Source organism: Pomacea canaliculata, linkage group LG3 (assembly GCF_003073045.1).
Source record: "Pomacea canaliculata isolate SZHN2017 linkage group LG3, ASM307304v1, whole genome shotgun sequence".
Taxonomy (NCBI): Eukaryota; Metazoa; Mollusca; class Gastropoda; order Architaenioglossa; family Ampullariidae; genus Pomacea; species Pomacea canaliculata.
Window position 1 is genome coordinate 43,089,243 of NC_037592.1, and position 27,719 is coordinate 43,116,961.

The 27,719-nt window shown below is 43.8% G+C and overlaps 1 protein-coding gene across 1 annotated transcript in view; it reads left to right on the forward strand.

Annotated features, from left to right (window-relative positions):
• The window catches only part of LOC112559700, a 68,541-nt gene that overhangs the window by 22,117 nt on the left and 18,705 nt on the right, over window positions 1-27,719 (forward strand). The window contains exons 9-13 of the mRNA XM_025231034.1: window positions 8,002-8,127; window positions 15,366-15,476; window positions 16,189-16,314; window positions 21,886-21,960; window positions 22,222-22,458. Of these exons, the coding sequence (XP_025086819.1) occupies window positions 8,002-8,127; window positions 15,366-15,476; window positions 16,189-16,314; window positions 21,886-21,960; window positions 22,222-22,458 (675 nt within the window). The remainder of the gene's footprint in view (window positions 1-8,001; window positions 8,128-15,365; window positions 15,477-16,188; window positions 16,315-21,885; window positions 21,961-22,221; window positions 22,459-27,719) is intronic.

Sequence of the window (27,719 nt, forward strand, 5' to 3'; positions counted from 1 at the left end):
ACATTGTTCTTTACGTGCACCACCGTTCAGAAACTCGTTATAGTCCTCGAAACTAGGAGACACAAATATTACTTTCAAAGGTGTAGAGAATACTGTCTCGCATACAAGAATGGGGGGGGGGGGTCCGATGGTGGAGGGAGGTGAGGGTTAAGCCACAGTGAGGCGATTCTGTGCACTACTCATCAAACCTCCCCTGGATAAAACATTTTTTCCCTGTCAAGCACAGATAAAACTTTTCGATCCATCCTGAAAAAAAGGACAAACGTGGAACGGAAAATAAAATTCTAAATAACTAGGAGTAGACCAAAAGCGAAAAAAAGCACGACAAATTGAGCTTGCTATGAATATGGAGTAACTACAACAAGACAGCTCAAACAATCGTAGTACTTCATGATTGAAAGTTGGGGGTGAGAGATGGTCATGCCGGAAGAAGGACGTGTGTGTGTGTGACTTCGTTCGGTGACCAAATGTGTTTTTTTAGACCAAAAGTGAATGTTCGGCCTTTGAGTGACAGAGGACAACATATTTATGGAGACTTGCTATACTTCAGACTAGAAATAGTTTAAATTTTAGTCAGTCCATAATGTGATTTGTGATTCGAGAGATGTTTGCAGCATGAAGGAGAGGTAGTTCAAGTAATTTATGACTGTTCAGTTGCTGACCTGTACTCGCCTAAGAAATGGTGTGTTGGACGACGGCGAGGGCTGACTGAGTTTGTAGGTATTGTGCTTGTTGGTGCTGTGCTGCTTTTCCTGCGTCTGTTGGAAAGTAAGTCATGGCTCCGAAAAAAAGACAAGAAGAGGAAACAAGGAAACAAGAATCCAGCGCTGAGGAAAGTCTGTTTAGTACTCCTCAGCAAATGGAAGAGATAGGAGCAACAGAAGGGCGTCAGAAAGAGAGTGGGAAGTATGACAAAAAGAAGCAGACAGTCTCAAACATCCAACAATCTGATAGTTGAAAAATTAGAAAACTTACTAAAAACGACAGAAACAATGAAACAACAGATAGAAGATTGCCATCGATAATTGGCAAAACACATTGCCTATAAAGTAGAGATGCTAGCAAGTGCACTCTTCGATGTTAAAAAAAAACCCAACGAAATGTTAAAGGCAATATTTGAATCTCTTTAAAAGCAAACAGATGAGTTGAAAGAGAAAATTTGCTGATTAACACCGAGTGATAAAGATACTCAAAGACAGACCGAGACCAAGACCAGTGATAGTGAAGTTCATCTCTCGTAAAGACAGAGACCAAGTGCTTAAAGCAAGAAGGGTCGTCTCAAGGGGTCAGGCATGGCTATCACCAAAGATCTCACCCACCTCAATGTAACGATTCGCGATTCAGGCGAATCTAATTAGATTCTTATTGTGTTTAATTCCCTTTGATGTCAGGGGAGGGCAGTCGCGCGCGCGGTCTTTTACGTCAGGTATGAAGTGACGTAAATGAGCTGAGCACAGCGTAACTAGGGCGACGGTAGTCAATGAAGGGAGAAGCCATGTAGTACTTGTGATTGGTTGGCACAGTCTCCAAGAAAGACTGTTAAGAGGTCGTCCTAGTTACCTGGTCGCTAAGGGGGCCTGATTGGTCAGGAGGAGAAAAATGACCAGTTAACTTAGTAGGTCTAACGTTTCTCGTGACAGTCGAGACCGAGCAGTGAGCGAGTCAAGAGCTCTGGTGAGAGTTAACATTGCGTTAACGGCCTTCAGCGTTATATACAACGTTCTTCTGTGGAATATATCACTTGTATTCTGAGGTGTATGGATTCGATGGGAGTGTATCGTCTTCACTCATACAAGTGATATGGTATTGGCCACTGTGGATTTGGTGTAGGTATTGATTCCATTGGAATATATCAGCTTCGCCAATACAAGTGAAGTGGCATTAACCACCTTAGACTCACGAACTTCGTGATAGTTCTCGTTGGATTTAATCTGCTGGTCCAGTCGGTCATCTCGCCAGCCCGTCAGCCAATCATAGGAGAGGGTTGGGCGGAGAGGGAGAAGTACTATTTTATTTTGTTTCATTCTCATTTCATCACCATTTAATTTTCTAAACATTAGATGTGTTAATCGTTGGCCGGACCTTTTTGCTGAAAAAGGTGAAAGAGTGCAGCGAGCGTGGTTTACATGCAGATGTTCACGCACGCTCGCAGACACATTTAAACACTCTTCTCAAAAACGTTACATTCAATGTCCAGAGACTAAATCGCCTAAAGCAGCACGAAGGTGTCCTAGAGGCATGGTCGGTGGCTGGCGGCAAACTGTTTGTGAAGTTATTACATCTTTCTGTGCGGGAGATAAAAGGTGGTGATGCCAGTCACATCCACCAAATGCTGATAGGACTGAGCCAGGAGGAAATAGCTCGACAACAACGGGAAGGGAGCGAGAGGAAACTGCAGCAGCCTGAAGTAAAAACAACATGACGTCAACAACACAAAAACTGGAAAAAACCTCATCATCAACAATCAACACATGGAAGAGAAGGTCATCGTGGGACTTCTATCTCCATCTTTGACCCTACTACTCACTCCACTCCCTCAGCCACAAAAGCACCATCACTGGACCCTGAAGCACGTACGTTTCGCCTAGCACAAGAGAATGACACCAACCCTAGCTAAATACAACAAAGAACCTGCTACGACAGAAAGCGAATCAAGACTCTCAGCAGTTGGCAAAAGATGACAGTGGTCATGTGACGAACATCACAGTGTTCCACGAACTGTGGCATTCGCGGACTATTCTGTATCAATCCGCCCTCATATCACTGCTGTTGGCTAGTAAGTATGGTTTGTTGTTTGTTTGTTGTGTTTTATTTTTTTGTTTGGGTGTGTGGGTGGGAAGAATTGAGACTTTTGCAGAGCGTCTTTGATTTAAATAGTGTCCGTTGTGGAATAGAGTTCTCCTGCATTTTCCGCATCGCTAAACCTCGGACCTCCCGAGACCTGACCGGTCGCTGTGTCAACCGTTTCACCGCAGCGCAGCTCTTTGGCCGTCGACAAAATCCACGTGTGCGCATGCGCAAACCAACTTGTAGTACACGTGCGGGTTTTCCCCAACAATCGGAGGAGGACTATTTAACACCTTTTCACATCGCGCTCTTGACGAAAAGCTGAAAGACACTGCATTTTGTGTGTATGGTATATACAGTATTATGTTCTAGAAAATCCATTGGATATGTTTCCGTGAGCAATGTGCGATTGAACCCTAGGGTGGTATGGGGTAGTCCGAGATTTATGCAATCCCGTTATCAGACACAATTCTTTGATTAGACGACTTTCAAAATTAGCACCTTGATCGGAGTACAGCCGGCAGGGCATCCCGTAGTGCGCAGTGAAGTTATAGAACAGGGCTGGCGCCGTTGTGTTTGCTGTCGTGTTCTTGGTTGGCATGGCCTGTGCACACAGGGTGAAGTGATCTGTAATAACTAAGATGTGCTGAAAGACCCCCATAGCTGCTTCTAGGGTAAGGCAGTCGACGCACACTAGCTCCCGAGTCGTAACAACATTCACTAGCGGAGCACGACTGTCAGGTGCGCCTTTCTGTCAATACACCGCGGACACGATGTAACTGTCCACATCACCGACCCTCCCTCTCCAACAGAACCTGTCTCGCAGAACGTGCAGCGTTCATTCATGACCTGGGTGGCCCACATCACTGTGCAACATTTGCAACACTCTGAGCACGTAGCTGGATGGCAGTACCAGCTGTTTGGGTGGCTGCTTATTGATAACTGATATAAAAACCCCATCTATCAGCCTTAGATGGTTACAGTTTTGTTGCAACACACGATGGACGAATCCCGGTGTGCTCCTTCGCACAGTGCGTCGGAGTGTGCGTTGCTGCTGCCCGGCCTGTACGTGATGTAAACGTTGTACGTCGCCAGCGCTGCCAGTCACCGGTGTCGCTGCTCCTAGTGTGGTTGGTGTTAACACGTGCGTTAACGCGTTCTTTTCCGTCTTCACCGGAACTTATGGCCATAGAGATAATCGTGAACTTTCTGTGTTACTGCCCATTTCAGAGACAAGACTCCAGCTTGCATGCTGGTTAGTTTTTCTCGGCTTTATTCAGTCCTCTGCTGGCACAGCACAATACTCGCTGCTGTCCTTTCTTGTTCCTGATAGAGGACTGCTCCTAACCCCGACGTGCTAACATCGATATGGAGCTCGAAGGGTAGCTTACAGTCAGGGTACCTCACAATCGGTGAAGACGTTAAAAAGTCCTCTAACGTCTGCAATGCTGCCTCCTCCTCCTCCTGGCCCCCCGCCACTTAGCTTGTTGGCTATTTTCAGATCTTCTCCTCCTGTTTTCTTTCTGTGCGATACTGGCGTAAGATCAAGTGGCTTCGCGTTCTTGTAAAGCCTTTCACAAATCTTCTGTAGTGTCCGGCAAAACCTCGAAATCGTATCACGTCCTCTAGGTGTGCAGGTGTAGGCCAGTCACGCACTTTCGCACATTTTTTGGGTCAGCTTCAATCCCTTGTGAGGAGACAAGATGTCCAACATATTTCATTCAGTCCTGGCGAAATGAAAGCTTCTAGGGATTAAGCTTTAATCCATTTTCTTCCAAGCGCTGTAGTACTCGCTCTACCCTCTCCAGATGTTCATCGAAGGTGACATAGAAAACTATAATGTGATCGAGGAAGACTAGGCAGATGTAAGTCCCCTAGACATTCCTCCATCAGCCGCTGGAAGGTGGCTGGTGCATTAGCTAAGCCCATAGCCATGCTGTTATACTCATAGAAGCCAAGTGGAGAAACTGAATGCCGTGCGTTCTTGGTGTTCTTGCGCTATCTCCATCTGGTGATAGCCGCTTTTCAAGTCTAACACAGTGAAGTATTGTGCAAAGTGTGTGAAGTAATTCTTCATAACTCTTGGCAAGGCATAGGAGTCCTTAGTGGTGCGTGCATTCAGCTGTCTGTAATAAGCGCATTGTCTCAGGGAGCCATCTTTCTTTTTCACCCACACCACATTGGAGGACCATGGCGAAAGCGAAGGACGAATACTGCCCTTGTGTAACAACTGTCGCAAGCAGTCTTGGTCATGGGTTGACCTTGTTGACCACTCAGACTTGATCATGCATGCCTGGTGGAATGCGGCGATGACGCTCTTTGAAGGGCGTTTCCTTCGTTAAATTGATTTCATGTTTCCTCCTGGTCTTGTGTTCTGTCTCTGGTCTTGTGTTCCGTCTCTGGCCTTGTGTTCTGCTTCTGGTCTTGTGTTCTGTCTCTGGTCTTGTGTTCTGTCTCTGGTCTTGTGTTCCGTCTCTGTTCTTGTGTTCTGTCTCTGGTCTTGTGTTCTGTGTCTTTCCGCGCAGCAAACTCCTCTGGATGCGAGGCCACGTCGCCGCACATCCATTGCTGGAGATCTTCCGTGTCGTCTGCTTTCGGCGCTGCTTCCAGTTGTGTGAAGGTCCTCCAGCAGGCGACGTCGCTGTCAGAAACTGGTTCATCTTCCTTCTGATGTTGCTTCAGTCAAGCGATCGCCTTATGTAGCCCAGACGGTGACCTACCACACGGCTGACACTCGCGTTCAACTCTGTAAATATGCTTGAAACGCGTGTCCGTAGGCTGTTGGAAGCTCTTTATTTTACGGTGACAGCCTGCTGGCACCTGAAGGATTTATCTAAGACAGAAAGTAGGTCCGAGCACAGACTCAGTCAACCGGGCTGCTGGTTGTGATGACTCGCTGCGTCCTTCTCTCAGGCTGCTCTCTCCCCTCTCGTCGTCGTGTTGTTGATGTTTGTTGTTGTGATTTCCTTTAGGGAAAGTGCTTCCCCCTCGCGGTGATTTGGCATTGTGTGTGTGTGTGGTGGGGGTTCGCTGTCTTGTGCCGCCGCATGTATTGTCCATTTTGTTTGTGCTCTTTTTTTCTGTCGGTGAATAGGTTTGCCGAGTCTGTTTAGGTGGTGCACTGTGCTGCTGCCCTTTCGTTTTCCTTTGCTGGTACTCTCTAACTATGCCTGTGGTGATGTATGCTTTTAGCTTGTTCTTGTTAGTCTTAGTTTTATACGGTTTAGTGTCGCCTTCCTGTGGGTGTACATCTGTTCTTTTTAATCTATTTATCTTTTGTCTAACAGATTAGTCTAGAGTTTGTGGCTTTCTGCTACTGATGCCACTAATGACAGTGTATTGTGCCACAGCTCTTTTGGAGGGTTAAGGCAGCTGTTAAGGTTTAGTGCCAGTCTATATTTGTGTAAGAAGTGTTTAAGTTCTTCCCTGTCTAAGTTGTTTTCATTACACTCTAGCAGCCCATGTGTGGTGCTTAATCCATCCCCACATGCACATGAAGTGTGGTCCTTGTATCTTGTTAGATACTCTCCATTAAGCCTCATCCTGGCTAGTTTGGTTTGTTCACACCCATTTGACTTTAAGAACCTCATAGTGTCACTAGGCCTGTCATCTATTAGTCTTTAGAACTTGTGGACATTGACATCTGTAAAAACAGAAATCAGCATGAGGTGTTTCAGAAAATATCGAAAAAAAAAACAGCTTCACGGCATAAAAGATTATCTTAAATAAACATAATCTAATACTTTTAGAAACTTGTCTTGAGAGAAAAGAAATATGAATCATTTCAAAGTCGTTCACGACACATACACACAAACACACTAATGAAGTACGCGTGACAGATGACTTGTACTCAGATTTGCCTGCACGTTTTAAACGGCAATCAAAGTCCTTTTTATCTCTGTGGTCATACCTGTGTGAACCATGCAATCATTACAGTGTGTTTAGTTATAGATATTAAATGAAAAAATTCTGATACACAAACATTTCAGTTTGATATTGAGAAAAGAGAAAAGGTGTTGGAAATCAAGAGTCGTCGCCCTGTAATTTTTACGTCCCTTTGTTTTGTGTTTCGTTACAGAGTATTGTTGTCCTTTGCATGAAATTATAGGTGTGGGTAAAACGATCAGCAAAAAGCACTTTTGACGACATATTATAATTTACCTAGCGAGATTAAAAGGGTGTTGGTGCAGGCATCGCCACACAGACTAAAGTGATTTTAGGACGACGTTGTATAATGGTAAAATGTAAAATAATGGTGATTCCTTGAGTTTTTGTTGTTTATATCAATCCTGATTTCTGACTGATTTTCTCTGTTATATTTTACGAAGAGATTGCAAATCTGAGCACTAAAATGTAAAAAAAAAAAAAAAAATGCTTGTATATCTATCTATTCCTCTTCGTGCATCAGGTTGCACATAAGACCTCAACCAGAGTCCGCCACCGATGTCGTGACATATATATATATAAAGTGATTTTTGTTTTAGGATGCTCAAAGGATTATTGGGGTGCGAACTGTACACAAGAGTGTAGTAAGACATGTAATGGAAAAAACTTAGCCGAAAAATCTTACTTATCTCAAGTGTTCATGTCGAATGAAGCTGTATTTTCATCGAAAACGTATGAGGGTAACATGCAAACATAATTAGGTGTTTTACTAATCACATTAATGACAAAAGGACAGCTTTGTAGCACAGCTTTGAGACTACTACACCTAATAACTGATTTCTGAAATTGATGATATAAATCAGTATCGTTTCTGAGGTCCTGCTGCTTGAATATGGACAGATAATTTACAAACAGGTACATTAGTCAGCTCAAGAGAAAGAGAAAAGACGGTTCTACAAATAGTTATGAACTGACCACAGGCCACCTAAAGTTTGTTTGAAACGTGCAATAGAAGATTTCTTATGCTTGAACTTTTTCTAAGATGAACAGCACATAACTTTTATCACACACTATTTCGAAAGAAGAGAAACTTAACATGAAAGGTCTTCCTTTCCATAAAATAACAAATTGTCTTGAACACGTTTTCTTTCTTCCTTTTGCTTGATTTTGTGTGGATATCGAATGTATCCATTGAAAATTAACTGCTTTTGTCAACGTCTGTTAGCTCTCTGACATGAAAATTATTGAAAGCATCTACTTACCTTAAAGTCTTTGTAGTTGTCTGTAAAGACGCGCTGTCTCTTAAAGCCATGCATGTTCCGTGAACAGATTGCAGTGTCGGGTACTGGGGAGACAACTGCAGTCAGCCCTGTGGACAAGGATGTAAAGGCTCTTGCAACAAGACGAATAGGCAGTGTGAGTGTCAACCAGGCTGGCAACCTCCAAAGTGTGAAGGTAAATATAAATTTATCATCGCACAAAAAGAAGAAGCACATTTATAGTGAGACATTCTCCAGCATCAGCCAGCCTTATAGGCCGGCACCCTCATGAATACACAAACATGCAAGAAAATTATAGCTCTCGAAGATGTTTGCTAAATGTAATCAAATGTTGATCCATGTTTATCCAGGTCAGAAAAGCCTATCAATTGACAGGAGTTTACAGGTTGGTGCACTGCTTGCACAATATCAGCGGCGGTTCTACAAGTAACATTCTCTGTGTCCGTGTCACGGACGCGGCTGTCACCAACGCAACACACACAACACGTCCACGCGCACTTTCACACACTAGACAAAGATCTGCCCATGGGCTGCTCGTCTATTTACTGACAGAGGTCTAGCATGTTGCTTATCACGCTAGTCCTCCTAACCCACTGGTCAACACAAATTATAACAGTTATACAAAGCAACAAGTTATCACACACATGTATCCTTAATAAATCATATGGTCTTCTTCCTTAACTGCAATTAACTATTCTGAAATGGCATGAAATCCATGAATATAAATGTCAAATCAACTATTTCGCACTGCCAGCAAGAAAACACAGTCACGTGGATAGATTACTCAGGGTGCACAGCACCGCTACTAAATACCAATGTCCCACTCTACACGTTCGTTTCAAGTTTTCCCGTCTTCTTGAACAGTTCGAACCCTTCCCCTTACCCTGACAATTCAGCTAATGAGTAGGGAAGTCTTACTGTTCCCGCTACGTGGGTGACGATGGTACCCAGTCACTTGACACCTTTTAGGTACTTATAAGTTTGTAGGTTTGGGGGAGGGCAAAATGAAGCTCTCAAAGTGCTCATTAGTCGCGAAAAGGTCATGATACATTGACCTCAGGCCCTTATTAATTTGTGTCTTTGTGTAAATTGTTGACATTGTTCTTTACGTGCACCACCGTTCAGAAACTCGGTATAGTCCTCGAATCTAGGAGACACAAATATTACTTTCAAAGGTCTAACGAGTACTGTCTCGCATACAAGAATGGGGGGGTCCGATGGTGGAGGGAGGTGAGGGTTAAGCCACAGTGAGGCGATTCTGTGCACTACTAATCAAACCTCCCCTGGATAAAACATTTTCCCCTGTCATAAGCACAGATAAAACTTTTCGATCCATCCTGAAAAAAATGGACAAACGTGGAACGGAAAAGAAAATTCTAAATAACTAGGAGGAGACTAAAAGTTAAAAAAAAGCACGACGAATTGAGCTTGCTATGAATATGGAGTAACTACAACAAGACAGCTCTAACAATCGTAGTACTTCATGTTTGAAAGCTGGGGGCTGAGAGATGGTCATGCCGGAAGAAGGACGTGTGTGTGTGTGACTTCGTTCGGTGACCAAATGTGTTTTTTTAGACCAAACGTAAATGTTCGGCCTTTGAATGACGGAGGACAACATATTTATGGAGACTTCCTATGCTTCAGACTAGAAATGGTTTTAAATTTAAGAGTCAATCCATAATGTGATTTGTGATTCGAGAGATGTTTGCAGCATGAAGGAGAGGTAGTTCAAGTAATTTATGACTGTTCAGTTGCTGACCTGCACTCGCCTAAGAAATGGTGTGTTGGACGACGCCGAGGGCTGACTGAGTTTGTAGGTATTGTGCTTGTTGGTGCTGTGCTGCTTTTCCTGCGTCTGTTGGAAAGTAAGTCATGGCTCCGAAAAAAGACAAGAAAAGGAAACAAGGATAAAAGAATTCAGCGCTGATGAAAGTCTGTTTAGTACTCCTGAGAAAATGGAAGAAATAGGAGCAACAGAAGGGCGTCAGAAAGAGAGTGGGAAGTCTGACAAAAAGAAGCAGACAGTCTCAAACACCCAACAATCTGATAGTTGAAAAATTAGAAAACTTTCTAAAAATGACAGAAATAATGAAACAACAGATAGAAGATTGCCATCGCGAATTGGCAAAACACATTGCCTATAAAGCAGAGATGCTAGCAAGCGCACTCTTCGATGTTAAAAAAAAAAAAAACCCCAACGAAACGTTAAAGGCAATAGTTGAATCTCTTCAAAAGCAAACAGATGAGTTGAAAGAGGAAATTTGCTGTTCTCATCATCAACAATCAACACATGGTCACCATGGGACTTCTATCTCCATCTTTGACCCTACTACTCACTCCACTCCCTCAGCCACAAAAGCACCATCACTGGACCCTGAGGCACGTACGTTTCGCCTAGCACAAGAGAATGACACCAACCCTAGCTAAATACAACAAAGAACCTGCTACGACAGAAAGCGAATCAAGACTCTCAGCAGTTGGCAAAAGATGACAGTAGTCATGTGACGAACATCAAAGTGTTCCACGAACTGTGGCAATCGCGGACTATTCTGTATTAATCCGCCCTCATATCACTGCTATTAGCTAGTAAGTTTGGTTTGTTGTTTGTTTGTTTGTTGTGTTTTATTTTTTGTTTGGGTGTGTGGGTGGGAAGAATTGAGACTTTTGCAGAGCGTCTTTGATTTAAATAGTGTCCGTTGTGGAATAGATTTCTCCAGCATTTTCCGCATCGCTAAACCTCGGACCTCCCGAGAACTGACCGGTCGCTGTGTCACCCGTTTCACCGCAGCACAGCTCTTGGGCCGTCGACAAAATCCACGTGTGCGCATGCGCAAACCAACTTGTAGTACACGTGCGGGTTTTCCCCAACAATCGGAGGAGGACTATTTAACACCTTTTCACATCGCGCTCTTGACGAAAAGCTGAAAGACACTGCATTTTGTGTGTATGGTATATACAGTATTATGTTCTAGAAAATCCATTGGATATGTTTCCGTGAGCAATGTGCGATTGAACCCTAGGGTGGTATGGGGTAGTCCGAGATTTATGCAATCCCGTTATCAGACACAATTCTTTGATTAGACGACTTTCAAAATTAGCACCTTGATCGGAGTACAGCCGGCAGGGCATCCCGTAGTGCGCAGTGAAGTTATAGAACAGGGCTGGCGCCGTTGTGTTTGCTGTCGTGTTCTTGGTTGGCATGGCCTGTGCACACTGGGTGAAGTGGTCTGTAATAACTAAGATGTGCTGAAAGACCCCCATAGCTGCTTCTATGGTAAGGCAGTCGACGCACACTAGCTCCCGAGTCGTAACAACATTCACTAGCGGAGCACGACTGTCAGGTGCGCCTTTCTGTCAACACACCGCGAACACGTCTTGATGTCATTGTCCACATCACCGACCCTCCCTCTCCAACAGAACCTGTCTCGCAGAACGTGCAGCGTTCATTCATGACCTGGGTGGCCCACATCACTGTGCAACATTTGCAACACTCTGAGCACGTAGCTGGATGGCAGTACCAGCTGTTTGGGTGGCTGCTTATTGATAACTGATATAAAAACCCCATCTATCAGCTATAGATGGTTAAAGTTTTGTTGCAACACACGATGGACGAATCCCGGTGTGCTCCTTCGCACAGTGCGTCGGAGTGTGCGTTGCTGCTGCCCAGCCTGTACGTGATGTAAACGTTGTACGTCGCCAGCGCTGCCAGCCACCGGTGTCCGCTGCTCCTAGTGTGGTTGGTGTTAACACGTGCGTTAACGCGTTCTTTTCCGTCTTCACCGGAAACTTATGGCCATAGAGATAATCGTGAACTTTCTGTGTTACTGCCCATTTCAGAGACAAGAACTCCAGCTTGCATGCTGGTTAGTTTTTCTCGGCTTTATTCAGTCCTCTGCTGGCACAGCACAATACTCGCTGCTGTCCTTTCTTGTTCCTGATAGAGGACTGCTCCTAACCCCGACGTGCTAACATCGATATGGAGCTCGAAGGGTAGCTTACAGTCAGGGTACCCCACAATCGGTGAAGACGTTAAAAAGTCCTCTAACGTCATTAATGATGCCTCCTCCTCCTGGCACCCCGCCACTTAGCTTGTTGGCTCTTTTCAGATCTTCTCCTCCTGTTTTCTTTTTGTGCGATACTGGCGTAAGATCGACAAGTGGCTTCGCGATCTTGGAAAAGCCTTTCATAAATCTTCTGCAGTGTCCGGCAAAACCTCGAAATCCTCTTACATCCTCTAGGTTTGCAGGTGTCGGCCAGTCACGCACTTTCGCACATTTTTTGGGTCAGCTTCAATCCCGGGTAAGGAGACAAGATGTCCGACATATTTCACTCTGTCCTGGCAAAATAAACGCTTCTAGGGGTTAAGCTTGAATCCATTTTCTTCCAAGCGCTGTAGTACTCGCTCTACCCTCTCCAGATGTTAATCGAAAGTGTCAGAGAAAACTTTAATGTGATCGAGGAAAACTAGGCAGATGTGGAGCTGTAAGTCCTCCAGACATTCCTTCATCAGCCGCTGGAAGGTGGCTGGTGCATTAGCTAAGCCCATAGCCATGCTGTTATACTCATAGAAGACAAGTGGAGAAACTGAATGCCGTGCGTTCTTGGTGTTCTTGCGCTATCTCCATCTGGTGATAGCCGCTTTTCAAGTCTAACACAGTGAAGTATTTTGCAAAGTGTGTGAAGTAATTCTTCATAACTCTTGGCAAGGCAGAGGAGTCCTTAGTGGTGCGTGCATTCAGCTGTCTGTAATAAGCGCATTGTCTCAGGGAGCCATCTTTCTTTTTCACCCACACCACATTGGAGGACCATGGCGAAAGCGAACGACGAATAATGTCATTGTGTAACAACTGTTGCAAGCAGTCTTTGACTTGGTCATGCATACCTGGTGGAATGCGGCGATGACGCTCTTTGAAGGGCGTTTCATTCGTTAAATTGATTTCATGTTTCCTCCTGGTCTTGTGTTCTGTCTCTGGTCTTGTGTTCTGCTTCTGGTCTTGTGTTCTGTCTCTGGTCTTGTGTTCTGTCTCTGGTCTTGTGTTCCGTCTCTGGTCTTGTGTTCTGCTTCTGATCTTGTGTTCTGTCTCTGGTCTTGTGTTCCGTCTCTGGTCTTGTGTTCTGCTTCTGATCTTGTGTTCTGTCTCTGTTCTTGTGTTCTGTCTCTGGTCTTGTGTTCTGTGTCTTTCCGCGCAGCAAACTCCTCTGGATGCGAGGCCACGTCGCCGCACATCCATTGCTGGAGATCTTCCGTGTCGTCTGCTTTCGGCGCTGCTTCCAGTTGTGTGAAGGCCTCCAGCAGGCGACGTCCGCTGTCAGAAACTGGTTCCATCCTTCCTTCTGATGTTGCTTCAGTCAAGCGATCGCCTTATGGTAGCCCCCAGACGGTGACCTACCACACGGCTGACACTCGCGTTCACTCTGTAAATAATGCTTGAACGCGTGTCCGTAGGCTGTTGGAAGCTCTTGATTGTGGTGACAGCCTGCTGGCCACCTGAAGGATTTATCTAAGACAGAAAGTAGGTCCGAGCACAGACTCAGTCAACCGGGCTGCTGGTTGGCGATGACTCGCTGCGTCTTTCTCTCAGGCTGCTCTCTCCCCTTACGTCGTCATCGTCGTCGTCGTCGTTGTTGCTGATGTTGTTGATGATTTTTTTTCAGGTAAAGTGCTTCTCCCTCGCGGTGATTTGGCACTGTAGGGGTGGGTGATGGGTTCGCTGTCTTGTGCCGCCGCATGTATCGTCTATTTTGTTTTGTGTTCTCTTTTTCTGTTGGTGAATAGGTTTGCCGTCTGTTTGGGTGGTGCACTGTGCTGGTGCCCTTTCCTTTTCCTTTTCCTTTGCTGGTACTCTCTATGCTTGGGTGTTCTGCTTGTTAGATACGCTCCATTAAGCCTCATCCTGGGTATTTTGGTTTGTTCAGACCTATTTGACTTTAGGAACCTCATAGTGTCCCCAGGCCTGTCATCTATTAGTCTCTGGAACTTGTGGACATTGACATCTGTAAAAACATAGAAATCAGCATGAGGTGTTTCAGAAAATATCGAAACAAACAGCTTCACGGCATAAAAGATTATCTTGAATAAACATAATCTAATACTTTTAGACACTTGTTTTGAGAGAAAAGAAATATACATCATTTCAAAGTCGTTCACGACACATACACACAAACACACTAATGTAATACGCGTGACAGATGACTTGTACTCAGTTCTGCCTGCACGTTTTAAACGGCAATCAAAGTCCTTTTTATCTCTGTGGTCATACCTGTGTGAACCATGCAATCATTACAGTGTGTTTAGTTATAGATATTAAATGAAAAAATTCTGATACACAAACAGTTCAGTTTCATATTAAGAAAAGAGAAAAGGTGTTGGAAATCAAGAGTTGTCACCCTGTAATTTTTACGTCCCTTTGTTTTGTGTTTCGTTACAGAGTATTGTTGTCCTTTGCATGAAATTATAGGTGTGGGTAAAACGATCAGCAAAAAGCATATTTGACGACATATTATAATTTACCTAGCGAGACCAAAAGGGTGTTGGTGCAGGCATCGCCACACAGACTAAAGTGATTTTAGGACAGCGTTGTATAATGGTAAAATGTAAAATAATGGTGATTCCTTGAGTTTTTGTTGTGGTGTAGCATTGTGTAGCATTGTGTGTGCCAGCTACGGAGATCCTGATGGAATATGTGCCTTAGTGTGTTTCGGGAGTGTGTAAGTGAACCTGTACGCTCGTCGTGGACTGAGTGGGAGCGGTCCTGACGCAGAGATACGTCGGACCTTTTTATGTTCGTTGAAGTGACACTGGCGAACAGTGACAGTGTTTTCATTTTGTCTATAAATTATCAGGGAGACCATTTGTATTCTGGACCGAGTTCCAGAGCGGCGCTCCTTTTCTTGGTACAGGACTGACCAGTTAGAAATGTACTTTGGATGGTTTTGGACGAGTGAGAGGGAGTGGTGATTTTCATGTATATTTGAGGCAGTGGAGGAAAGCTGGTGGATCTGTACTCTACTTGGTATTCTTTATTTTGCTTTCTGTGTGTGCTCGACCTGTTGACCAGCTGTCCACCGAAAGAGAGGATAAGTAACAGCTGGCTATTACAGTAAAAAAAAAAAAAAAAAGACGAGAATCCCACGGACAAATCGTTGTGTTTTGTGTTGTTCGAATGCGCGTGAACGCCGTGTGTGAGGCGGTGACGTCAGTGTGTGACGTGGTCGTGACATTATATCAGTCCTGATTTCTTACCGATTTTCTCTGTTATATTTTCTTAGAGATTGAAAATCTGAGCACTAAAATATAAAAAATATGCATGTATATCTATCTATTCCTCTTCGTGCATCAGGTTGCACATAAGACCTCAACCAGAGTCCGCCACCGATGTCGTGTATGATATATATAAAGTGATTTTGTTTTAGGATGCTCAAAGGATTATTGGGGTGCGAACTGTTCACAAGAGTGTAGTAAGACATGTAGTGGAACAGACCAGGAAGGCTACTGCGATAATACCACTGGTAAATGTTTAAAAGGTAACTAGTTTTATTTATTTAAGTAAACTTAGCTAAAAAATCTTACTCATCTGAAGTGTAGGATGAAGCTGTATTTTCCTCAAAAACGTATGAGGGTAACACGTAAACATAATTAGGTGTTTTACTAATCATACTAATGACAAAAGGACAGCTTTATAGCACAGCTTTGAGACTACCACACCTAATAACTGATTTATGAAATTGATGATATAAATTAGTATCGTTTCTGAGGTCCTGCTGGTTGAATATGAACATATAATTTATTGCTTGCTAAGAAAAGTAAAATCAGATCACAGCAGGTACATTGCCAGTTCAAGAGTAACAGAGAAGACGGTTCTACAAATAGTTATGAACTGACCACAGGCCACCTAAAGTTTGTTTGAAACGTGCAATAGAAGATTTCTTATGATTGAAATTTTTCTAAGATGAACAGCACATAACTTTTATCACACACTATTTCGAAAGAAGAGAAACTTAACATGAAAGGTCTTCCTTTCCATAAAATAACAAATTGTCTTGAACACGTTTTCTTTCTTCCTTTTGCTTGATTTTGTGTGGATATCGAATGTATCCATTGAAAATTAACTGCTTTTGTCAACGTCTGTTAGCTCTCTGGCATGAAAATTAGTGAAAGCATCTACTTACCTTAAAGTTTTTGTAGTTATCTGTAAAGACGCGCTGTCTCTTAAAGCCATGCATGTTCCGTGAACAGGTTGCAGTGCGGGTTACTGGGGAGACAACTGCAGTGAGACATGTGGACCAGGATGTGGAAACACATGCAACGCTAAGGATGGGACGTGTTATTGTCGTCAAGGCTGGAAACCTCCAAAGTGTGAAGGTAAATATAAAGTTATCATCACACGAGTATTAGAAGCTCATTTATAGTAAGACATTCTCCAGCATGAGCCAGCCTTATAGGCCGGCATCTTCATGAATACACAAACATGCAAGAAAATTATAGCTCTCGAAGATCATTGCTAAATGTGATCAAATGTTCATCCATGTTTATCCAGGTCAGAAAAGCCTATCAATTGACAGGAGTTTACAGGTTGGTGCACTGCTTGCACAATATCAGCGGCGGTTCTACAAGTAACATTCTCTGTGTCTGTGTCTGTGTCACGGATGCGGCTGTCACCAAAGCAACACACACAACACGTCCACGCGCACTTTCACACACTAGACAAAGATCTGCCCATGGGCTGCTCGTCTATTTACTGACAGAGGTCTAGCATGTTGCTTAAATCACGCTAGTCCTCCTAACCCACTGGTCAACACAAATTATAACAGTTATACAAAGCAACAAGTTATCACACACATATATCCTCAATAAATCATATGGTCTTCTTCCTTAACTGCAATTAACTATTCTGAAATGGCATGAAATCAATGAATATAAATGTAAAATCAACTATTTCGCACTGCCAGCAAGAAAACACAGTCACGTGGCTAGATTACTCAGGGTGCACAACACCGCTACTAAATACCAATGTCCCACTCTACACGTTCGTTTCACAAAGTTTCTCCGTCTTCTTGAACAGTTCGAACCTTTCCCCCTTACCCTGATAATTTAGCTAATGAATAGGAAAATCTTACTGCTCCCTCCACGTGGGTGACGATGGTGCCCAGACACTTGACACCTGCTCCGCTGTAGTCAGGTGTCTCCTGAACTTTCTCACACCGGCTCCCGCCCTCCTCGCTCTCCGCACACAGAAGTAGAGTTTATGAAGATAGGTCTTTACTCCCGGCGTTCCAGTCGTCGTAACGACCTCTCTGGCTGTTTGAGATGATGGGGGAATTCCTCTACTCGACCACCATCCTCTTAGTTGCGCTGCTACCGTTGTGCTGGTGTCGTCGTCGTCGTCGCGCCGACTCCTGCTGTCACACCTAGAGCCGTTTCGAGCCCGGCGCCTCACTTCCCGCTCACTGCAGTAGAGTCCGCTCTCCGCATACAATCGTAGAGTTTCTTGGAGACTGTGCAGCGTCTCCAGTCCTGAGGTATCCTCCTCGTTTCTTGAAGGCCGTGCAGAGTCTCCCCTCACTAGTCCCCGACAGCCAATAGTTGTGATGCACCTCGCTACAGCTAGCAGCTTCCAAAAACCCAACTCCCAACAGCCCCCCCCGCCTTGGCTTTCCACGCTCGTGTATTAATACTCACCCCCGTCACACTCCACCGGGGGTGAGCACTTCTTGGCTGACACATGAGGTCCAAAACTCACGTGGGCCCACGATTTTTACATGGTAGAGGGGTAACAACCAGGGCTGGCTATGCCACCCCCGTCCCCTCTCTATCCCTGACCGTCACAGTCCGATAGTTGAGGAAGGAGGGTATCTTTTGGGGCTGTTGTAGTCTCAAGAACAAAAGAGGTGCTTTCGTTGCCATAGTCATAGCCACAGTACAAGGCACCAATAGTAGTGTATACTGTACAACAAACATAAAAAGACGATCTGACACACCCACTACCAATCTTCACCCCTCCCCCCCACACAAACACACATGCACGCACACAAGCACACCAACCAGCTCTCTTCTGTATTTACTGACATATTCGACACATCCCTTGAACTCTCTGTCGTCCTTTACTGCATCAGTCGTTCCTGTCCCGAGAAGACCAAAGTGACGTCTCTAAACGACTACGGACCGGTGGCCTTGACATGTGTCGTAAGAAGAAATCGGTACAGACTGATTGTCAGACATCTCTTATGTATCACCAGACACAAACTGGACGCTTTCGAGCTTGCCGATCAGCCTAATTAGTCGCTGGACGATACTGTCTTCTCTAACTCTTTACCTAATCCTCCATCATCTCGAATCCTCTGGTTTTATTGCACAAACCCGCTTTGCAGACTACAGCTCGCTTTTAACTCTGTTATTGCGCAGAACATTTTTGATAAGCTCAGTCTTAGGTCTCTCCCATTCAGTCTGCTTCTGGATCCTTGGCTTTGTCTTGCACCGACCCAGAGAGTAAGAGTCAATAATCGTCTGTCCACCATCCTGGTACTCCCCACAGGCGTCCCTTGCCCCCTCTCTCTTTCTCTCTTCTTGTGCTGTCTTTTCACCAACGACTGTCTCATCTCACTCAGCTATTCAGATGGTGGCGTTTGCCGATGACGCCATGATGGAAAGTCTCATCACCAAAAAAGGGAGATGGATCACCTGGTGGCGTGGTGCAGTAAAAGTGCTCTAGTACTCTCTGCTTTGAAGACAAAATAGATACTTCCGGAGGAAAAGAGGTCCTGTCTGGCCTTTCAGTATCAGCAATTAAAACACTGAGCAGATTAAGCAGCTCTCACTAGAGCAACACACACATAACATCCATACGCGTTCTTTCAACACAAAAAATAACGATTGCATGAGGCTGTCCAAATCATGTTATTTTCGTTATCAAGTTGATCATGACTTTACGAAAAAAAAATGTCTCAACACACAGTTCTTTCTAAAAGGTGGTCAAAACCATCTGTGATAAGTAAACATCTGGTAATGCAGCCTCTACTCTTAATTATCTACGAGTCTCTCAGTTTTTAACTTAGTTTCCAATGTTCTAGTCCTCGATGTATCAGTTCCTAACCATGCATACTGACTCACCAACACACCTTCTCTAAGCTTAGTCTCAATACCAGATCTTAACAATATCAGTTGCCTGTAACCATGCTCACAGTTCGGCGCCCGACTAGCGTAGTGTTGTCACCCTTCGCATCTCCAGTCTGTCTGAATACGAATAACACAAATCACACTTGTAATCCACTAGGAGCGGGTTTTCCTTCCCCGGGGAGGTAGGAAACTCTTTGGTCGCTCCGTGTAGCTCAGCGACGTATGACAGTCCCAGGCTGTACACACCGGCCGTGTCGTAGGTCCCGGGGTCACAGCAGCCATACTCCACGGTGACGTCACGAGGGTGTCCCGGGGTCACAGCAGCCGTACTCCACGGTGACGTCACGAGGTCGAAGGTGCACCGACCCCACGTGCTGCTGGGTGTTGGACCGAAGGCGATCGATGAATGGTCCGTGGAGGTGATGCTTCCTCCTTCAAAAGGTCTCCAACTCAATTAGCCCACACTGGAAAAAACCGGTAACTCGAATTTATCCTATACTACTATTCTAAACCACATTCTCAAATCCACACCCGCTGACATTCTCATTCATTCTCCCATACATGCTTTCTACATTGCAGTCCATAAGTAGAGAAGAGGTTAAAATAACCTAAAAACATGGAGGCACGGACTGGTCCAGGACAAATAGTTTGTGTGCACATTTTCCCCTCCCCCTACACATGCATACTCCTTCTAAAAGCCCTTAACCATCATAGTGAGCAATCACCCTAATGAGTTCCAACCTCCTTTTTTCGGGATCAAAAATATAAAAAGACCACATTGCATAATTTTCTCTTCATTTGTACTGTAAAACAGGTACCCGGACTTTTCGACGGCGGACATTTCGCCGACAGTCGTTTTGTTTATCATCGAGACTTTTACTATATGTGACCCTCCACGACGAAATTTAGTCGGGAATTTGAGATTTGGCATATTGCATATTTTTAAAAAGTACAGGTTCTGAACTTTCTTTTGATACAAAAGTTGTTGTTCTAGTCCTGACATTGAGTGAGTTATCAACGTTTGAAGTGTGAAAGTACGGTGGCGGCCATTTTGAGAGACGCGGGTTCAAAGATTAGCGTCGAGATGGCCGACCACGTTTGTTTACTCCTAAACTTTTGCAGACATATCTTTTTGATTGTTTAATACATGTATTTGAATCGTTCTTTGAAGAAGATGAACATATAGACTCCGGGCTTTCTGGCAAGGTATAACACGATGAGTTATAACAGGGAAATAGTGGAGAGCGTTTGAATTTCGTCTGAAATCGGTACGGATGGCACTAGGGTACCTCGAACGACTTGAGAATCGTTTCGTCGAGGAGGATCACTTATTTATCTCTTGTCATCATGCAGGAGGCCAAAAGGTAAGACATTTAATTAGTGCACTTGTAACTCTGCACTTGTAACTCTGCATCACGACCAAGGTAAGTCGCACTCTCTGCGCTGACCAGCGATGATAAAAGGAAGACAAAGGAAGGTTAGGCACACTGAACAGATGCGGTGAATGCAGCCCTGCCATTACACGGAATCTTTGACAAGTCAGTAAAGTTCTGCAGTCAAAAATATCTGACAGTTATTGACACTTGTACGGAATCTCATCTCGCAATCTTTGGTGCATTGACCCAACTTTTGTACATCGTATATCGTTCCATCAACACAAGTCTTGTGAGAGCAACACGCTAAAGGTCATTAAGTTCTCTGATGACACTGCATTGTTGACTCTTTTTCAGGAACGTAAGAGAGGCCATGGTAATGCCTTCACAAATTTTGTACAGTGGTGCGACGAGAACTTACTGGAGTTAAATGTAGACAAAACAAAAGAAGTAAATATAGACTTTAGGAAAATCCAAGATTTTGTTGCTGCCAGTGTGATTACACAGTAAACCTGTTGAACTTGTTAACTTTTTCAGACACCCGGGAACTATTTTTGATTGCCAGATCAAATGGAATTTAAACATCGAACACATTGTTAAAAGTGGCGAAAAAAATGAAAAGAATTTAATGTACTTTCTTCGTAAGCTCAATAGGTTTTCAGTTAGTCAAGCAATCTTAGGCCGTTTCTACCAGTCGTTAATGAGAGTCTTTTATCTTTTTCATTTGTACGTTGGTTTCGCAATCTCTCTGTCAATGATAGGAACAGTCTGAACAATATTGTCCACATCTGCTGTAAGATAATTGGTGTCAAAGGGATTTAGTTTCTGTTTGTGATCAACAAACGGGAAAGCTTCACGCATTTTGTCTATACCTGATCATGTACTAACGAGAGAATTTGTATTACTAACCTCAGGTAAACCAGGTAAACTCAGGTATGCCAATATGTAAAAGTAATAGACACCTGAAATTAGTTGTGCCATCTGCGGTCCAGCTGCTCAATCTCAGATGAAGTGTCAGTGGTGTGTGTGTGGTGCGCACATGGTTATTCTTGATGAAAGCTTGTTTGTTTTACACATATAAAATTGTCACTTACTTTCTTTTTTCAATGCTAATATTTTTCATGTTGACATCTTTTAACGTTGCACCTTGCAACGAACTTTATTTTTACTTTTATTTCTAACTTTTATTTTGTAACTAGAGCACCTTCTCATGTTCAAAGTGCCCGCTGTGACAAATAAAGTTGATCATCGTCATTGTCATCCTCATCCCTCTGCTGTACAGCCGCGTGCACTACCCATCCAAATACAAACAATGGCCTACAACAATTATTATTATTAAAAGAATATTAATAAATGTAGTAATAATATCTTGTAATTGTCCTCTTTCCGTTTTGGCCCTTAACATTTACAAATACAAAACAAAGTCTTCTGGTTTTGTGGGTTTCAGTACCATCATGCACTTGTGGAGGAGCAGAATGTGAAGCAGACAACAAATACGTGTTCTCCGAGCTTTCCCGTAAAAGTAAATACGAGTCGTAAAAAGCTTGATTCGGGTATTTTTTAAGTGAGATTCGGGAAAATTATCGTATTTCTCACATTATCTTTATTGTTTAATATATATTTTATGAGCTGTAAACAACGAAGATCGCATACTTATAAACAAGCGTGTGTTTTGCTAATAGTGCTCTCCTTGCATTCTGACTCGTGTGTAATTTTTCAACTGTAATATTCATCAATATAGATTTTCCAGTTATGTAAACATCTGATTTTTTCCTTGTTACAGTAAACGTCGCAGTTGGTAAAAACTCTATTGCAAGTACAACTCTAAAGGAACCTAAACCTGTTTCTGGTCCGGCTTGTCTTGCTAATAATGGCAAGACAGAGTCAACCATGGTACCCATACCTTCAAGTGCTCCCGAATGCATGTCCACTGCTGAAGGTGATCTTAAACCTTTCTGGCAAGTCGACCTGGGGGAGCAGTATGTAGTTGCTGGAATCCTAATTGAGTGGGACAATCAGAGTAAGTAGAGCCGCTATCGGCGTTGCAACACACGTATCTATCTCGAGTTTACACCCTGCACTCATGCACTCAATGGTAAAGAAAAATACATCTGTCATGGAGATACCTGGTCAATGTGCTCGACTCCAGAGTAATTCGTGGACTGTAGGTCTCCCCTCATATGTGATAATAGTCTTCCCCTACAGGCGATTACAGCCTTCAACTACAACGATGGTATTTCCTGTCTTTGTTTGTTCTAATTCATTGAACTTTAAGCATATGTCTTATGATTTTACAACTTTATTACTGGTCATTTCGTTTGCGAGAAACACAAGCAGTCGTTAATGCAAGTTATTTAGCCAAGCAGTGGTACTTACTTTAAAAATGCAAAAATAACGTACGCAGTGGATACTTTTGCTCTTTGTAACAAAGTCCTACATCAAGCTGTTTATTTGTTTACTTTTCATTCACTTTATCCAATGAGATTAAAGTGCGCACTTTATTAAAGCTGATGGTAGTGATACTAATAAATGTACATTTGTAGAGCACTTTATCACAAAATTAAGGTCGTGCTCTCAGCGCTTACACATTTGCATGACAAACAGCATGATCAGTGGAAGTTGCACAACGAATACAAAAGTGACAATTGTAAAGGATATATAACAATAAGTTAAAACTCTCGAATAGATGTTATTTTAAGAAATGTGCCCTCAAGGCGGATTTAGGGGGATCTGATGTCTGCAGGTAAAATGAGGGGCAAACATGCGTTCATTAAAAGATATTCCTACTAAAGGAAAGGAGATTTTTGTAGAACTAAAATAATCCTTTTATTGTACTATTTTAGTTAAAGTAAAGAACAAAAGGAGGCTTATCCTAGTGTTGCCATTTTAGGAGAAATATTTTGAGTTTACGATAGGAAGAAGCAGTCGCATAACTTTACAAGAAAGAATGTGTAGAATAATAAACAATTTTATGACCAAGGACACTTTTCGATTGGCATCATAGACTTCGGAATCCACTACAACCTACTACAACTGTAATGAAGTCAACTTAAATTGTAACATTCAACAATACAAAAAGGAATGAGAAGTCAAATTACACTGGTATTATTATCATCATCGATATTATAAATCGTATAGCGCATACTTGCACTCATATGGAGCATGTTCTTAGCCCTTTAAAAAAAACCGAGACATAGACAGCATACGAGGGACAGAAGAACAAACAAACAATGTAGGAGCAACAGAAGATAGCATTACTTATGATGAATAAAAACAAAGAAAACGCAAAGATAAACAAGGACTGAGAGTATCGTGATTTTCAAGACGGCGAGCAGGGAAATAGCACTAAGAGGAAAAGGTGGGAAGGGTGTGACAAAGGACTAGCATGGTATAGACTGGTATTAAGAATCATGTTTACACAAGAGGTGTGTGTTCAGTGCACGTGTAAAGGATTCAATAGTGGGAAGGTGACGGGTATGGAAAGGGAGAGAGTTTCAATGTTTGGCTGCACAATAACTAAACATCCTGTGGCCATATGTTGTTGTGGTGACAGGAAGAGTAAGGAGACGATCATCAGACGACGAGCGGAGTTGTGTAGTTGAGATGTAAGGGAGGAGCAGTTCAGAGAATTATTCAGGGCAGGAGCCAGCAAGCACGGACAGCTTGTACATGATGCCACAACGGAAGGGAAGCCAGTTCAGATAACGAAGGAGAGGAGCAGTGTTATATTTTCCTAGCTCTAAGTACCAGCAGAGTTTTGTACTTTCTGAAATTTATGAAGCCGTAAGTTGTCTGTCATATGAGACAGACAGCTGTAACTTGTCTACCACAATGGTCAGACTGACTGACACATGTAACTTATTTATCAAGGTTCATGTTGACAGTGACAGTAAATCTCAGATTCCTGACCTATGATGCAAAGGTGATGTTGCTTTCGCCCACCTTGACGTGATTAAGCTGACAAACGAGCGATGAGTGATTTCTTCTTTTCGAGCACAGGAGGGCTTCTATTTTCATCATCGTTGAGTTTAAGTTTGTTTGTTTGTTACCATCCAGCCTTGGACATCGCTGACACAGACTTCTATGGCGCTGTCAACAGAGTGAGATTCAGCGGGTGGAGTGGAGCAGTACAGTTGTGTGTCATCAGCATGTGATTGATGACAAACGTTGTGAGAGTGGATGCAAGATGAAAGTGGCTTCATTTACAAAATAAACAGAACTCGGCCGAGTACTGAGCCTTGAGGGACACCACAAGAAATGGGAGCAGGGCGAGATGTTTGACCATCAACAAACACAGTCTGCGTCCTGTCAGTGAGACAGGAGTTGAACCCCGCTAGTGCAGGTCCAGAAACCCCCTAGAGGGTGTGTAGTCTATGAAGGAGCAGAGAGTGGTCCATGGTGTCAAATGCAGCAGAAAGGTCAAGTAGAATTAAGGCAGAACTATTACTGCTGTCAAGGGCACATAATATACCGGTGTTCACTTTAATTAAAGTAGTTTCAGTTCTGTGAAAAGGTCTACATGCTGACTGAGCATGGGGGATGAGCTGGTGCTCCAGTAAGTAGGCCCACAGTTGTGTCAAAACTACTTTCTCTGTGACCTTTGAGAGAAAAGACAAGTTGGAAACTGGGCGATAATTGTTGAACACATCGACATCCAGCGTGGCTTCACCAGGGCATTTGTAAACAAAGATGGGAAAGCACCTGATGACAAGCTGACATTACAATGTGTGTGATGGAAGGAAGTAAAATATCTAAACACTCAGGAAGAAGACTTGTGGGTATTGGTCTCACTGGCAAGTTGTTGGCTTGGCGTTCAGAATAATCGCCTTTATAACAGCATCAGAGACTGGCGGAAATTTGGCCAGACAGCGTCTCGGGAAAACATCACAAGAGATGCTGTTAGGCACCGATATCGAGTCCAAGGATGATCGAATGTCGGAAATGTTAGCAAAAAATAGTCACAGAACACTTGTGGCATCCGTGAAGCAGGACAGGGAGTGGGCAGCGGCATGGCCTCGTTAATTCCAGTCATTCGACTCAGATGTTGAAAAGTGTCTTGGAGGAGGTGCAATTATTATTTGGGCGTTAAGATATGATGTTTTGGCCTTGTTGATACATTTTGCAAGGCTTTGCTTGACGACCTTATGAGTCTGTTCTGTGGATGGTGAGTCCAGTCTGCTGCCACACACGCTCAGCTCGCCGGCGAGTTCACTTCAGGTCACGGAGCTCAAGACGGATCTGCCAATACCAAGATGCACAGTTGGACTGGAGCATCAGACGTGGAGACACGGCATCGTCATCAGCAATAACTTTACGCAAAACACATTCAAGCTGCTCAACAGAGGGAGGCTGGAGCCGATGATGAGAATTTGTGACGAGAAACATCAATTGTCTGCCCTAATTAGTCATTAGGACTAACAGTGCAATTAGTGATCTGTTTTGTGAGTGGACTGTAGCACGGACTGGACGAAACGTGTCCAACAGTACTGACATTTAGACATCGTCAGGATAAGACTTGTTGTCCAAATCCACATTGACATCTCAGAGGCGGCTCTAGAATCGTGGCGGCCCTGGGCAGAGAGAGAATCGGTGGCCCCTTCACCCGCCAATGTCACTTTGACTATTGTACTAATACTAATACTTTATTAAAACTGATGAAACATTAACTTGTAGGAGGACTCGCCCACAGGCACTAGCTTTGTTTCTGTATGGGCGTGTTCGTAACTTTCAAACCAAGTGGCGGCCCATGGTATTCTCATTACGGGAGAAAGTTATAATGCTACATGTAGCTTACTGCTCTGACTCTAGCAACATTAGTAAATATTAACAAGAAACACAATGTTTTTCAGCCACAATGACGTCAGCTGTCGTTATTTTCTCTGTTTTATATTCTATTCAATATATATTGGCTTGCCGCCCCTGGAATTTGGGGGCCCTGTGCAGGTGGATAATACCTGATGCCGCTCCCCCTGTTGAATTTGACAAGTTTTCTCAGAACGTCTGGTCAGGACTTTTACAAGACCGAGGAGACGTTCACGCTCCCCGACTCAATATAAAGAGAAACCACTATACGAATGAACAAACAAACACAACAAAAGACTTTTCCATTCCCCCTTTGTTGACATTTCGACCTTTCAACATGACTCACACTTAGACACACGCGCCGATCGCTTGCCTTTCGCACCTTCCACTCTCCTTCATTTCCTCCGTAACGCTGAACGCCTGTCACCAATACAGTGAAGGTTAGGTGTTATGGATTCAGTTCTCGTCTCGGGCACGCTATTCTTTCTTTGCAAGTGGCATCTGTTTACAGGGCTGACTGCCTTGCCATGATATAGTCTTAGTTGCTGGCTCGGTGTAAAACACCATTCCTCCCCCTCCATTTCCTCTCCCTTTCCCGGCTAAAATAACAGATTTGTGACATCTTTAGATATAACAACGCCGCCTGCACGTGTAGGACGGGGGAACGATTTCAGACACTAGCCCAGTGGAGTGAGATGGACACACGCTGTCGCTTTCAGTGATGATGAAAATTTGGAGGTGGCGATCTAACTCTAACTATACTAACTCTACAATGTCAGCACTTCAGTGACTGTTGTGCTGACGTCACAGACCGGGCGTTGAAAAGCCCAACATGGAGGCGAGTGTTGAGTTGTAGTAAGGGGGACACATGGCAGTCTCCTGGGTTAGCTAACCCTAACCCTAACACCTTGTTGATTTGGTCGGTGGTGTTTACAGCTGGTGTCACGGGTGATGACATTAACTGGTTCACTTTGACCGTGCCGATGCTGATGCTGATTCTGACGACGAGTCAGAGAATCTTTACAATGGCTGTGAATGTTCAAAGTACCAAGCACGCAGTCCTAGGGAGTGTTCACGTGGCGAGTTGTGGAGAAACAGGAGCCAGTAGAGAGTGGCCCACGTAGAGAAGCTCTCACAGTGCAGTCGTGTCAGATGCAGGCGACGAGGAAGATGCTGCAGAATAACGACGAGCAGCAGACGAGGTGGTGGATGTTGTCACAGGACGTGTTGGTGACGACCAGTGCGGTAACGACGGCTTTGAATCCGTTGTGTCAGTGGCGTGTCAACATTCACAGAATAATAGTAAAGGCAACATTTCCTGAAGGTGTCAACTAAACAAGTGTAAGTGTAAGAGTAGCAAGGACGTCAGCAACGCTAACTGAGCTGTCGTGTTTAGTGAAGATCTGTTACTCCTCAACACTGAGCTGTCGTGTTTTAGTGAAGACCTGTTACTCCTCAACACTAACTGAGCTGTCGTGT